The sequence below is a fragment of the Chanodichthys erythropterus genome, chromosome 20 (assembly GCF_024489055.1).
Source record: "Chanodichthys erythropterus isolate Z2021 chromosome 20, ASM2448905v1, whole genome shotgun sequence".
Taxonomy (NCBI): Eukaryota; Metazoa; Chordata; class Actinopteri; order Cypriniformes; family Xenocyprididae; genus Chanodichthys; species Chanodichthys erythropterus.
The window spans coordinates 14,822,550-14,838,374 of NC_090240.1; the positions used below are offsets into that span (position 1 = coordinate 14,822,550).

The following is a 15,825-nucleotide window of genomic DNA, read 5'->3' on the forward strand; positions in this document are numbered from 1 at the left end:
ATCTTTCAGCTGTGCTGCCATTCTGGATTAAAGAAGAACAGGATGAAGGACAAGAAAGTTCAACACTCTTACTTTGACAATAAAAACTAAAAAAAAAAAAAAATAATTAAACAAATGTGATGTTTATCTAAAGTCATTTTTGCTTTTTAGTATGGTTGAAATGGATAATCAAAGTACAACAACAAAGACATTGGTTAATAAAGTGAGATTAAATGTAATTTATTGTGTAAATTAACATTTAATTATTGCAGGTTTTTGTAATATTCTGAGTTTCACAGTTTTTAATCATTTTTAGGAATACTGACTCTGTTTTTTGCAGGTGGGATGATAAATGCTCACATTTAGTCTAGAGCTACAATAACTGTCATGTTCACACAGAGACACAATGCCTCTGTACTTACTCCCAATTTCTCAACATGGGGACAGGAGAGCTGTCAGTCAATAGGCCTACAGGGGAAAACAAAGTAACTTTTGTTATTTAAAAAACAATTTTTTTGTTGTAAACTTAAAAGTAATGCATTACATTAATATGTATATTTTTTGGTTGTTGTTGAAAAAAAGTGATCTGATTACATAACTCACATTAATGAAACGAGGGACATGTAAGAATGTCACTGAGGCTGTCAGTATTTTAATTTAACCCAGAATTTCCCTTCAACTTATTGAAGCCACAACAGCACTTCATAGCTGGCCTCACATATGTAATATTCAAAGACAAAGATTAAATGTTATGCAAGATACCACATCTAACAGTTTCTGTTCATGAATGGAATGTCATTGAAATTCAGAATACCATCGGCACATTCTTTGCTATAAATACAGTTTCTCAGGCAAAAGTATATATCATCTCTAGCTATTACAGTTGTTGAAACATTTTGATTTTGGTAGCATGCTGTAAAAACGGGGCCTCCATAACACTGTGGGTCTCTGATATGATGTTTAAGAATTTTTTGCATAATGCAAAGCGCACAATTTCACTGCTTAAACCAAAACTCGAGTTTCAGGACAAACAGAGGGACAGACTGGACATACTGAGAAAGCTTATCAGAAAGCCCAATTGTCTAAACTATGTACAAAAGTCTTTATAAACAGGCACAGGAAAAACACTGACGAGTGGAAGTGAAATTATCACAGCAAAATCCCCAGAGTTAAATCAACTCTGCTCAGAGTACATTTGTTCCCTCTCTAGTAACACTAAAGCTGAGTTAAAGTTAATGAGATAATTAAGCAATTAATTAATTGATGATTATAAGTGATGAACACCTGCTGTTAACAAGCTGAATCACTAAAGAAAAGAAAACCACAGAAACTACAACTGACTTTAGCCACAGCCTTAGATGAAATCAAATGAAAGTGAAAGACAATCTATGAAGAAGATCTGATTAAACACCACAGACAGCATTACCAGCTTAACTTATTACAGACCAGATTGAGTTTATTTCTGTCACATGGCTACAGAAGTTTTTATTTAGAATTAAAAGAGGTTAATATGTAGAGGTTTTATTGGAAAAGAAAACAAAAAGGGAAAAACAATACCACCATCATTGAGATCAGTGTTTGCTTTAGTTGGGCTCTTGACCCTTGACATAATATATTTAGCAGATATTTGCTGCTTTTGTATATTTTGTTAAGCATTGTGAGCTGGCCTGGTTGCGATAACTAATATGTTTTGTCATTTATACATTTAGGTTTTGCATTACCAACCCTGTTAAATTAAAGCATGAGAATTTAGTGTTAAAGCAGTTATCATGAATGATTTTAAAATCATGTAGTGCTGTATTTGGACACAGAGACATCAAGAATCGGCATATGAATCTCAACAATGGTGACAATCAACAAAATGCTTCACGCTGCAATGCATGCTGGGTATCACCATAGTACAAAACTCCCATCATGCACTGCAGTATAAATAATTATTATCACAACTGTTAAGGTTTGTAAGATAAGTTTTCATGTCTAAGCCTGGGTGGTAACAATTCTTCATCTTTAGCATTGATGCATTATGCTGGCATTTGTTTAATCAACCTTTTTTTTCTGCAATAGTTGAATCTCAGTCAATAATCCAAAGACAAAGAAAGAAATCACTTTGTGATGTTCATTCAAATGTTTTACAAGCAGAAAATGTAAGCGGAGATGCTCATTCAGTCATTTGATTCAGTAATGCACAAGTGTTTGCTGTGAGACACTATTGCAAAAAGCAAATTATTTCAAAAATATAAAAGGGTCAAGAGCCCAACTAAAGCAAACACTGACCACCATGATGGTGCCATCATTTTTTGACCAATAAAACATCAACATCTAAAACTCTGTTAATTCTCAATAAGAGCTTATGTAGACATGTGACAGAAATAAAGTAAATCAGAGATTTAATGTCTTTTATCTTCAGTTCATTTCTTCTAAGGCTGTGGCTGAAGTTAGTTGTAATTATTGTGTTTTTCTTTTCTCAGTGATTCTGCTTGTTAACAGCAGGTGTTCATCACTAATACCCAATCATCACTTAATTAATCACTTAATTATCTCATTAACATTAACTCTTCAGTATTACTTTAACATTATATAAAGAGGGAACAAATGAGCAGAGTTGATTTAACTCTGGGGATTTTGTCGTGTACAAGTTAATATCAAAACAAAATCAGATGAACAAGCCAGTGCTGAAACAGACTGCAAATAAATAAATGTTTAAATTAAAAATGGCATATACATTTTATAGAATAAATGATCATCAAATACTATACACAACCTGTTAAATAAAAAAAAAAATGGCATCATGTGAAAATAAGAAAAAAGGAAGGAAAAGATGTGCGTACTTTGTGTTGAATCATGTGAAAATAAAACATACATACAGGCTGAGTCATTTCTGCTATCGTATCATGCCATCCCATGTAAAACTGCTTTAGACTGGCATTATAAGAAAAGCATTATAACATTTATGTCTACATAATATTTTTATTTATGTTTCCACAAACACTATTAGTTTGAAAATAGTTTGCAGAAATATAATTTACTAAGGAAACTTGTTTCTGCCACGCAATAAACAAATAAAAAGGTAACTGCGACTTACAATTCTGACTTCTGACTTTTTTTTCTTAGAATTATGAGTTTATATCTCACAGTTTGGGCTTTTTTTTGTCGCAGAATTGTGAAATATAAACTTGGAATTGTGAGAAAAAAGTCAGAATTGTGAGATATAAATCCACAATAAAAACTTAATTGTAACTTTTTATCTAACATTTCTTTGTCCTCACAAAAGTTTATATCTCACAATTTGGACTTGCTATTGCAAGTTTATATCTCAAGTCAGAATTGTGAGATAAACTCGCAATAGCAAGAAAAAAGTCGAAACTGTGAGATAAAAAGTCGCAATTACCTTTTTATATTTTCTATTCTGTGGCGAAAACAGCATTCCATAGTTTATAAATATGATGTAATGTAAAATGTAATGTTGTTTAACAAAGTAGCCAAAAAAAAAATTAAATCATATATTGCAAGCACTGGTAAAACTCTTATGGTTTACATATCGTTTTACAACTGCTTTTCCAATGAGTTGCCAATTTATCATTCCTCTTCGCTGTATTATTAAAGGAAAACTGACTAAAGGAACTTGCGTTGGTCAAGGGCGCTCTTTGTATGACAAGTTTAAAAATTCTGTAAATCAAGATTGTCATTAATATGAGTCTAAAATGACCATATGATAATTAAAAGCTTTTACAAATACAAATAATACCAGTGCAAATTAAGTAGTACTGAAGCTATACAATTATTATTGGCAATAAGCCATTAAAATATGTTTAATGCAAGTCTCCTTAAATGATTTGGTGAATAAAGCATTTAGGTACATAAAAATAAATAAATTAAACTCTCAGGTCATAGTTTAGTATAGTATTTGGTATAGTATTTGATTATTAGACAATTTCGTATAATACTCAGCTTTCTGCATTTGTCTCAGTGGAGCCATTCTTTCATGCATGAATAATAAGATTGGAGGATGAAAGACATCTGACGAATTTAAAATGTCATATGTTGTTGTGGAGACTGGATACATTTTGCTTGAGCAAAAAATGTAAAGGATATTATCTGGAGATTTAAAAAATTGTGGCGTTAATCAGCCAATCTTTCTCTCAGGAGATTTCCTAACAGTTCATCCACAATAACAACGTTAAGCATTTCATTTTCCGTTATCGGGCAAAGTGAAGGAGCCCCGGTACACGTTAAAATTCAAAACACGCTTTATCTCCATCTTCACCCATTAATCCATCTGTGTGCTCTCTGAAAATCTGCCCACAAAGTGGATATTATCCAGAGTGTGTTTAACAGATTTACTTCCAATACTGCAAGGCTCCCAAATTCAAGGAGGTCCACTGAATATTTGCATTAGATGTAAAGTCAGTGCAAAGTCACACTGAAACAAGTGGACATAACCCTTGAAGCATAGATGTTGGTGCCACACAGACATGCTTCCGAAATCTGCAAAGAGTTTTCTAAAGAATTCACTTGTTACCGTGGACCAGATGAGTCAAGGGTGTTCCAGGAAATATAACATGGCGAGGAATGCGGGGTAGGTTTTGCTCCACATCTGTAAAAACCCAAAACCTGTGCCTAGTTAGGTGTCCGGTTTGATGCTGATCATTAGTCCTGATCTCAGAGGGTCGAGATGTCATGAGAAGCCAGTGGTTTACGAACGTCCTCTCAGTCTTCTGTCAGGCACATTCTGTGTTCTTTATAATTCAAAACAGAACCACAAAGTATCACACACTGAATAATGATGGAATCAGAAATTCAGAATCAGCAACAATTTTCTTAAGAATTTGAGAATTTATCGATTGATTATGTATATATATATATATATAATTTAGACTTTTGACCAATAGTGTATGTAGACTTTTTAGGACTAGGAAGGATAATGAATTAAATAAATAACAGAGATGATTTGCTTATGTATTAGTTTTGTGTACCTTGTATCACAGAAGTTGTAGCACTGAGCATCATTGTGGTCTGCACATGTGCAGCGGTGAAGCAGCAGCCCTTCTGTCCCACTGGAGCGTCTCAATCGCTGAGGGCTGCGGTAACTTGACATGCCATACGGAACTGTGCGCCTGCAGACACGGGAACAGAACAGACACACAACTATTATTTTGGACATTTCACAATATATTTCATCATTTCATTTCATACGACCAAATGTTTTCATCAGACAATTACACATTAACAACAATTTGCTGTTTCTTTGCACACTATAAATAATTTCCACCTATTTCAACTTAAACACTTAAGTTAAATTTTTAAGTATAATCAAAATAGGCTGTGCAAGTCATTTCAACTTATATGATATTAAATCGTTTACTGCCAGTAAAACGTTGGGTTACACTTTATTTCGATGGTGCACTAAAAGTAACTTTCCAACTACATGTCAACTAACTTTCAGAGTATTCGATGACTGTAGTAGACTGTTAGGTTAGGGTTCGATGTTAGGGTTCGGGTTAATAGAATAAGTTGTCATGTAGTTACTTATAGTTAGTAGAGTGACCATCAAAATAAAGTGTTAAATAAAGTGCTACCAAACGTTGCTATGGAAATTACTATGCCAACCATAACGACTTTAAGAGCATCTCTGGAATGATTTGGCACATTGTCGTATGATGCTTTCCAGTGTGTACATGACCTTTCTTTTCAGTATGTTGCACATTAAATGTGCTTTAATTTCCCTTCAGCTAATTTCCTTCTTTTTTGCTTAAACACATAATGAAAGCTTTTTTCTTTGTTTAATTAAAAATTTGTGATACTTTGACAACAAATATTCAGAATAGTCTCACTAAGTTGGCATGAATCTGAAAAGGTATGGCACTGCTTTTGAGACAACGGGTGGGCTGGTAAATCATGCTGAAATGTAGTTTTGATAGTGTATAAATGTTACAGAGAACAAAGCCATAAAAATCGAACCAGAATAACGCCAAACAGATTATTAAAATTTAAATCACACCACACATGGCACATGTTGGGCTGAACTCATCCACCCTGGCTTAAGACACAGATGAACACTGTCCAGCCAGATATAGCGACCGTAAGTACACCGATTTTTCCATGGATTTCAAACACAGCTTGCGATAAACTAGCAACAACACGAATGGTGCTTTGACCAAACCAGTTTCGGGAGAACACAGCATTCAAAAGTTCAAGGTTGTGATCAAAAATACAGTTAAAACAGCAACTTATATTTTTAAATAAATGTTTTCTATGTTAATAATTTTTAAATGGTTAATATATTTTAAAATGTAATTTACTCCTGTGATGGCAAAGTTACATTTTCAGCATCATTACTCCAGTCTTCAGTGTCACATGATCCTTCAGAAATCATTCTAAAATGATGATTTGCTGCTCAAGAAACATTTATTATCATTAATAATGTTGGAAACAGTTGAGCTGCTTCATATTTTTATGGAAACCGTGATACATTTTAGAATTATTTTATGAATATAAAGTTCAAAAGAACAACATTTTTAAAATTAATAATTTCTTTACAATCACTTTTGATCAATTTAATGCATCCTTGCTGAAATGTAATATTAATTTCTGTAAAATAAAATAAATCTCACTTTTGAACCCCAAACTTTTGAATGGTTGTGTATTTTACAATATTTTAAAGGGACAGCTCACCAAAATGCAGATTCTGTCATCATTTACTCACCCTCATGCCATTTCAAACATGTATGACTCTCTTTCTACTGCAGAACACAAAAGATGATTTTTTTTTTAAAGTATTTTGGCAACCACAAATTTTTGACTGACTTCCATTGTATGGACACAAAACAATCTTTTTCTTTACTGTTTACAGAAGCAAGAAAGTCATACAGGAGAAAAATACCTTTAACTTCTGATACTTTGTATGCTATGTTTTTCGTTTTGTACAAGCACTAAAAGAAACTAAATGGAAAGAAACCTGTTACATTCAAAACAATGCTGAAATCACATTGTTGGAGATAAAACTTAAGAGACTGCCTCTAGTGATGGAGATGATGGGTTGGAACAGCAGCCAAAAATCTTTCTGCAGTCTCATCTGGGAAAGCTTCCATGCACTTTATATGAGCTTCTCTCTGATCTCCAGCCACTCTCTTTAGTACTCTCTTTCAGAATGCATGCCTCTCATCTCACATCAGAAGTGTTTGTTCTCATGTTGACCATTTGGTTTCAGTGTGGAGCCAGGGATCTGAGCAGATTCCTCAAGGATTGCCTGTCAATATCCATGGTGAGTGATGAGCCTCAAATAGCTCAACGTCAGTCTGAATCACTCTACTAAAAGTCCTGTGGAGATTCCTCTTGTATTTGGCTAAATAGCGATAGCTCATTCATGACTGCAAGCTGTCATATTTGTACTAGCACACCACTGAATGCATGATATATATATCTATATTAAACATATTGTTATGATTTGCTTTAAATGCAATTTAAAGTACATTATGATAAATAATGATCTCGTAATACACTTCGCTGCTTCCTGGTTTTCATGGTGCATTGTGGGACTTTTTAGGGAGCAAATTCTGCAATTGAGACAGCCCTTAAGCCGCCTTTCCACTGCACACGACAAACGACAGCCGTTGGACCGGAAGTCATTAATTTCCAATGGAGAGTAGTACGGGGGCTGCGTGGAGTTCTGATCATATGCGAATACGGAAATTAAGGAATCCGAGTTGAGCTTCGGATGCGTTGAAATATTTGAACCTCTGTGGCTAGACCGTATGCGAATGGCCGACCGGATATGATGTATTCTAATAAAAACTATAAGCGTGAAGTTAGAATTTCCAATATTTTAACACTTTAACGTTATTCTGTAAACACTATTTCTGTAAAATGGTGGTTATTAATAATTATGTTAAAAAAATATATATTTTATGATTATTAAATCAATTTTTACGTTGATTATGTTTTTACTTTAGATGTATTGAGGGTCATTTGCTTTGTATGGATATATTCATACATGCTTTAACGTTACATTCATTCATATCCTTCAGTTTACCATGGTGAATAAGCCGATCAAGGGCAACGGTTGCTTCACTACCAGTTTCAAAGTTCCATGCGACTGCCGCTAGGGGGCGAAATGCGACAATCGGATGCGAATGTTGTGTGCAGTGGAAAGGCGGCTTTAAATTGGCTGACTCCCTGATCAGTGCCCTGACTACTGAACTAGGAAGCTGATTGAGACACACCCTAGGTCAACTTATAATGACAGGGAACACAGGCAAACAGGAACAGGAAAAACAGAACCAAAACACGATGAAACTAAATTAAAAGTCCAACTGAGGAAGGAAGGCAGGGGGAGGAGCAAGTAAAGTGCAGGATACTGGGGGAGATGACAGAGGGAGAGACCAGGGTGGCGATGACGGTGGGAGTAGCCAGGAGCAGGAGTAGCCAGGTGAGGACCCAGAGAGCAGCCAGGAAAATGGTTCATCGTGAAGTCGAGGGAGAGAGGAGCCATGGTGGAGACTTGGCTGATAACACCCGGGGGACAACTAACTGAGACGAAGCTGATGGAGGTGGAGCCCCAAGCGAAGACGAAGAGCCGATAATTCCATGTGCCATCGATGGCTCTGTAGACCGAGGTGGAGCCACAGTGATGGAAGCTAGGGTGCCAGAGGACTGAGCGGAGCCGGTGGGACTGAAGACCAAGGTGGAGCCGGAGGTACAAAGGAGCCTGGTGGAGCCATAAGGATAATGGTCCCAGGTGAAGCCGACAGGTCGACGAGCCGAGATGGAGTGATTGACTTGACGGCTGGAGCTGGTGATCCACGCATCACATTGGAGTTAACAATGAAGGAACTGAGGAGCTGATAGGAACCAGCGTTGACCAGGGTTGACAGACTGACTGGACACAGGAGACTTGGGTCTGGGACCAGCAGAGACATTGGAGACCATTTTTTCAAACAATGCAGAGGCCAGCTGCAGTTCAACTTTCAGCTGTGGGAGTGTGGGCAGGGCTTTCCTCCATGCCCTCATACACTACTAGTAGCCCTAGCACGGGGACGGACAATGTTGTCGGCTCACACACCTGGTCAGGCTCACTCTGGGGCTCGGGCTCCGGGGCGATGGCTGGCTCAGTCCTTTTTATCTGGCTCGTACACTGCGGCAGACTTGAGGCTACCCATCTGTGGTGGGCTCAGGCGTTCCCTCTGTGCAGAGTGGGGGAGGTGGCTGGCTGGGCTCTGGGTCTAGAGTGGGGCTGGTGATGTCCTCAGCTGGACAGATGGTGAATGGTGATCTGCAGTTCACCAGCACCCACTCCACAAATGTAGCGAAATCCCCCTGAGGACCAACACCAGGCAGGCGTGCCTTTTTGTGGCCTTCAGGCTGGTCCTGAAAAACATGCACTGCGAGCAGTCGGGAAAGTTCGTAAGGAATGCCAGGTCAAAAACAATTCTTGGTGTGGTCACCTAAACCGAGACCAAGTCGAAACCAAGACTTGTGTGTGTAGATATCAACACAAGACCAAGACTTTGGGGGGTTGAGACCAAGGCAAGTCGAGACCGAGTCAAGACCAAGACCAGACTAGCACTCCTCAAATTCATCTGAAAGATCCACATTTACTGCCTGAGAAATGTCTTTTTTTAATCAATAATTACAATTAGAATAATAAGACACTATAGAGCTGTTACCAATCATTTGAAATCACTAACAAAATTAATCTTTACACTGCAGAGGTGGAACAGAAGTTGCATCTGAATTGGTAAAATTATAAATGCATAAATGTTTTAAAAATATATATTTTTTTTATTGAACATTTGTAAAAAATCAATATCACGTTTGCAATTGTGCTGATATTTGTGAAAACAGCCCTCTTTCTTGTGATATTGCTTAATTATATCATATGTTATAATATGAATATCAAGATCTTATACAAGTACTTTTTTGCAATCATATTTTGAATTTGTATTAATTTTGGTGACATTTGACACAATCCCTTGTTGATTTCTGACCCGGCACAACAGTATCAAAATTAATGAAATTAGAAAAGTTTTACATCCAATCAAATTAATGATGTTAACAAAGAAATCAGACAATGCAACGGCAATTTAGCAATATCCCAAGACCAAGACAAGACCAAGTCTTTCAAAAAATGGTCTTAAGACCGGTCTTGAGCACTACAACACTAGATACTGCAAGACAAAACACTGAGGAGAACTAACACCGTGTCTACACCGGACGCAAGCGGTGTGACGCGACACGTCAAAAGACAATAGAACTCATTATATTCCATGATATTGTTTACACTGGATGCAGCGCGGCCTGACGCGACAACTAATTCCTGACAGTAAACTGATTCCTCGTTTTATTTCTGACGTAGTCCAAGTGTTTTGCAACGGTCGGTTTGTCGTGTTCAGTGTAGACAGCCAAAAGCTGTTGCTGCGCGCTGTGGCACAACGTGATGCGATGCAACAACGGTCACATCCGGTGTAGAAATGGTGTAAGGGCTTAAATACACATAGGATAGGTAATGAGGTAACTAAATGAACAACAGGTGAGTGTAATTAGTAACTAAGGGAAGAAACTGGCACACACTAGGAAACTAGGGCAACTTACAATGACAGGGAACACAGGCAAACAGGAACAGGAAAAACAGAACTAAAACACAATGAAACTAAACAGACCTGGAAATACATGTCTTTTAATCATGTTTTTGCTGGCGTGAGATGATATTAAATAGACAGCAAGTGTTGTTTATGACTCCTTTAATAATCCTTTTAGCTACACTTGGCTACTATACAGCCAAGTGAGCACAGAAACTGGGTTTATTTTTAATTAAATATACAGTTTTTGCTGGCTGTCAAAATGTAATATTATTCAAACTCTAATTTTTGAGAACACTGTTCTTCTATTACATCAGCACCATGGACAGTAGCCATCACCATGGAAACAGAGTCACATCAAAATGTGCTTGTGGTGAGTATTGCAATAAAGTAGAAATTTAGTTGGACCTCTATATACAATTCAAAGTGCAAACGTCATTAAATCAATAACACTCCTCCAGTCTGGTCAGACAGGTTCAAATAAATATCAAAATACTAATAAAATATCATAAATATCAAAATACTAAGTTTAATTTAAGTCATGGTTAAAGATGATATAATATAATATAATATAATATAATATAATATAATATAATATAATATAATATAATATAATATAATATAATTAATATAGACCTATTTAGTAAATATATAGTTAATACATATGGCTTTATTTATCTTTTTTTTTTTTTAAACTAAAACCTACATTTTAGCAGCTCAGTGAAATATTTCAGGGGTTGTACTGTATTTATTTTATTATTATTTTTTGTCCTCAGACCCCTTGTAAAGCTGAATTACAACTACTCAGTGTGGGTGGAAAAAATGTATTGGTACAATAAACTGAAAAAGAAAAAGGAGGAACGACCATATCCAATTACTACTTTTAAGTAGTGTTCCTGTCCTGAATATAAAGGTCACATGGGTTGATCATTCAACAAGCTACTGGCCTAGACAAAAGACTTTCAAAATGGGTTCTGCAGCATGACGGAGAGTCCTCGCCTTAATCTCAGGCATTGAGTTTATTACTTTCCCAGGGGGTCATTTTGTTGAGACCACCCCAACAATACAATATTCAGAGTTTTGTTAATCCGAGTTTCTTGTTAGTTAATATTACATTGTTACTCAGTTGTTCCTGTGTAGTTATTCATTAATGACAGAACAGTATCCTAAAGTGTTACCCATAGATCTAATTTCCTTTTTGTCTGAAAGAGACTACTGGGCTGAATTAAAAAAAAAAAAAAAAAAAATTGAGCAACTGATAATCAAAAATATTAATTAATTTATATAGGCATACTGTACAAGATTTGGTGAAATACTCTTTTTTTTTTTCTGTAACTATACAAATCAATCATCAATTGCAAATGATCTTCTGTATTAGCCTGTGAATAATACTGTAAATGTACTCACTGTGGGGTGTTGATCCAGATGATGCCCAAGTGACAGTAATAAACACATTCCCTGTCCTTAAAAGAGTAGCAAGTGCAGCGCTTGGATCTTGTGTGGGTGTGTGATGCTGAAATGAGCTCTGCTTCTGTCTGCTGATGTAAAACACTGTTCGGATCATCACAGAAGACTGGAGATGAGTGCAGGTCTCCTGTCCGGGACAATGATGCACCTTTAATTTGAACAATAATACATCATTATCATTATTATTTAACAGTGCAATAACAGCAAATACTATATTATATATATATATATATATATATATATATATATATATATATATATATATATATATATATATATATAATTTAGCCTATTGTAGCACTATGATTATTTGTGACTTTTTTTCCCTAATTCCCATTATTCTCAATAGCGTTTCTCATTACCGACAACATCGTAATAAAATTTTATCATTTAAATAACCATACATTAAAGCATTACAACAAATACTACTATAGAGCAATACATTTGTTACAGTATTATAATCTTTGTCAATGTTAGTTCATTAACAGATACAACTTTTAATTTTAATAATGTAGTAGTAAATGTTGACATAGACATTGACTGATTAATAAATGCTTTAGTCATGTTAACTAATATACTTAACTAATGTTAATAAATGTAACCTTATTGTAAAGTGTTACCATGTTTTATAGTTCTATTCTTATTGTTATTGCATTACATTATTGAGGAACAGTTTTTATTAGAATTTTAAAGAAAGTGTGCTTAATTTTCATAACAATAATATCACAATGCAAGATATTCACACTAATTAACCACATAACAGCCAGCCATGAAGACAAAAATGTGTAGGTTAAAACTAAAACTTACTTGTAAAATAACACCCTATTAATGTGTTTAACATACTTTACTCATGTAAAACGCAGACAGATGATGACAGCGGTTCAGTCTAGTATCACTTACCCACGGTGAAAATGTTTAACAAGCTCACAGTTAACAAAAGGGCATCCGCAAACAGTTTTGCCATTTTACCAGCGTCCTTATTGTGCGCGCGGCCAATAGTTAGTTGTGAAAAGTTGTCAGGCGCAGTTCTATATGAGAAATATCTTCCAAAACAATTCCATTTCAGTGCCGAGAGCAATTCTGAGCATCATCTTCATCATCATCTCAGTAAAATCTCCGGTGTAAAGGAAAAAGCGATTTTTTTTTAAATGTTCAGATCAAATGTACCTATATTTATAGCGCGTGCTGACACCACCCACCGGTGACCGCGCGCTCGCACACACGTGTATAGCTTCAGAAGAGAAGAGCGACAAATGCTCTGAAACATGACAGCTCGTGTCAGCATGACATTAAAAAAGGCACTTAGGTCCCTTCATAGTTCCTTGTGTATAGATAGCCTATGATACAATAGGCCGTTTACACACTTGTCTCTCTCCACTTGAGGAATCTGAGCAGCTAATCTTTCTCACCGTTGAGGAATTCGCTCATGTTGACGTACCTAGTCCATTATTTATTTTACCTTCAGAGCTGGAAGACGTTAAGTTTGGCCGTTTTTGAAAACCACGCATGTGGTCTGCCTCAAAACTGCAAACTAGTAAACTGTGGCATTTATAACAACCCTAACTTTAAAAAAAAAAAAAAAAAAAAAAAAAAAAAAATATGTATTCTAAATACTGCAATAATCGTGACATTCACCTTTTATATGTTATAATGTGGCACTCAGGCATTTCAAAGGGTTTTTGGAACATTTTAGTAAACAGAAATTCCAAGAATTCAATTTTCTTTACAGTATGATGATGTATTTGACAATATGTATTTGCGTTTAATAAACTTCTGAGTTGCAATAAAAACCAGTAACAATATATTCAATAATGTTTCATTTGTTAACATGAACAACTCTTCTACAGTATATTATAAGCTCACCATTGATTAATCGGCCTACATTTTTAAGGTCAAAAATTGTATCTGTTAACATTAGTTACTTCACTGTGAACAAAATAACATTTTTGATTAACTAGCATTAACAAAGGTTAATGTTAACAAATTAGACATTGTAAAGTGTTACATAAAACCTAACTGTTGAAATCTGGGGGCCATAACTGATCAAATAGTAGCCTATACTATATATGAAATATTCTGAGGTTAGAAGTTGAAATAGTAGTTATTCTTATTATGTGATGTTAAAAGGTTAGTTCACCCAAATTCTGACATTAATGACTCACCCTCATGTCGTTCCACACCCATAAGACCTTCGTTCATCTTCAAAACACAAACTAAGATATTTTTGATGAAATCTGAGGTTTCTGAACCACAGATTGGTAGCAACGTCATTGCATTTTTTCAAGGCCCAGAAAGGTAGTAAAGACATCGTTAAAATAGTCCACATGACTGCAGTGGTTCAACCTTAATGTTATGAAGCATCAAGAATACTTTTTGTGCGCAAAAACAAAACAAAAATAACTTTATTCAACAATTTCTTCTCTTCTCTGCCATAATATACGCTGTTTACGTTATATAAACACTACAGTGCTTCTAGGTTCTACGTCAGAATGCCTACTCATTAATGGCCGGCTCCTGCATCAGCATCACACGCATGTGTCGCGCTGCTCATATGTATAACGTTGGTCGACATTCTGATGTACAACCCGGAAGTGCTGCAGTATCTCTAAAATGTAAACAGGAGAGTGACAGGTAAGAGAAGAAATTGTTGAAAAAGTCATTATTTTTGTTTACATAGAGACAATAATGGTATAATTTAAAAAAAAAAAAAAGCACACTTTAAATCCTGTTTTCAAAAGCGTGTGTTTTCAGGCCCCTAAAACACCATTGTCGTGTAAATAAAAGGCCAAAATGCATAAAAAGGATTCCGTTTTTAGTTAAAAACAGTGTCGTGTAAATGACCCTTAAATTACAGGAACTTAGGAAATAGCATATCACACATGGATAAACGACTGAAACACAGGGCTTTAAATACACAGAGCAAACAAAGGAAACTAGATGAGACACAGGTGAAACTAATCAGTAACCATGGCAACTAACTAGGGAGTAATCAATGAAATGGAACACAAGAAAACAGAAGCACAACAACAGAACGACAACTAAACCGAACATAACCCTTACAGTACCCAGAGTTATACAGCCTCGTTATATTCTTGTATCTGTTCTATTTCTAACTGATAAATTAATATTTTAATGCAAAATGACATATTTACTTATCTGAATTTCATAAGGGTCTTGGCAGAAGCCATGTTTGGGCATAGGACCTGCCTATTGCTAACCCTGAATCAAACCCACAAACATCAGGAAGTTTTCCCATCCAACACCCTGGTTAGCTGCAGTGGAGAAAGAGGAATTCCACACCAATTATATAGGGGGGGAGAAAAAAAAAAAGAAAAGAAACAATTCACTCGCAAGAATCTTGTTTTTGTGGACAGAGGGAAATAAGGACTTTTCATATCAGTTGCTGTAATTCAGAAATAGTTTGAATTGGCCCTAAGCTGACTGTGCATTAATTCTCTATATTCTATATTCTCTGTGGATATCATTTCCAAATGTGCTTATATAACAACAAACAAGGTTTTCATAAGCACTTTCAGTTATTTTTATGAAAAACATTTTGGGAGCCAAACTCCTGAAGGCATTAATGAATGCAATGCCTGGAGTTTGAGTATTTAAGAAGCTCTACCTCAAAAGCCACTAAGTACATGAAACAAAAATATATATGTAACATCAGTATTCAAACATATATATGCACAAAGCAAACACAGTTTGATTGAACAGCCAAGTAAAACAACACATATTTGAAGCTTTGCCCAGACCCAGCTGTGAAACCGTACAGAAAATCTCTAGTTTAATCACTTTCATG

The 15,825-nt window shown here is 35.6% G+C and overlaps 1 protein-coding gene across 1 annotated transcript; it reads right to left on the minus strand.

The window, feature by feature from the left end:
• Positions 1-4,568: 4,568 nt before the first annotated feature.
• On the minus strand, positions 4,569-12,984 carry edn3b (endothelin 3b). Its single transcript, XM_067372423.1, has 4 exons — positions 12,921-12,984; positions 11,961-12,168; positions 4,953-5,093; positions 4,569-4,715 (listed from the first exon to the last, which is right to left on the minus strand). Exons 1-4 carry the CDS (start codon positions 12,982-12,984, stop codon positions 4,673-4,675), a joined length of 456 nt encoding a protein of 151 aa, XP_067228524.1. The 3' UTR covers positions 4,569-4,672.
• Between the last annotated feature and the right edge of the window lie 2,841 nt (positions 12,985-15,825).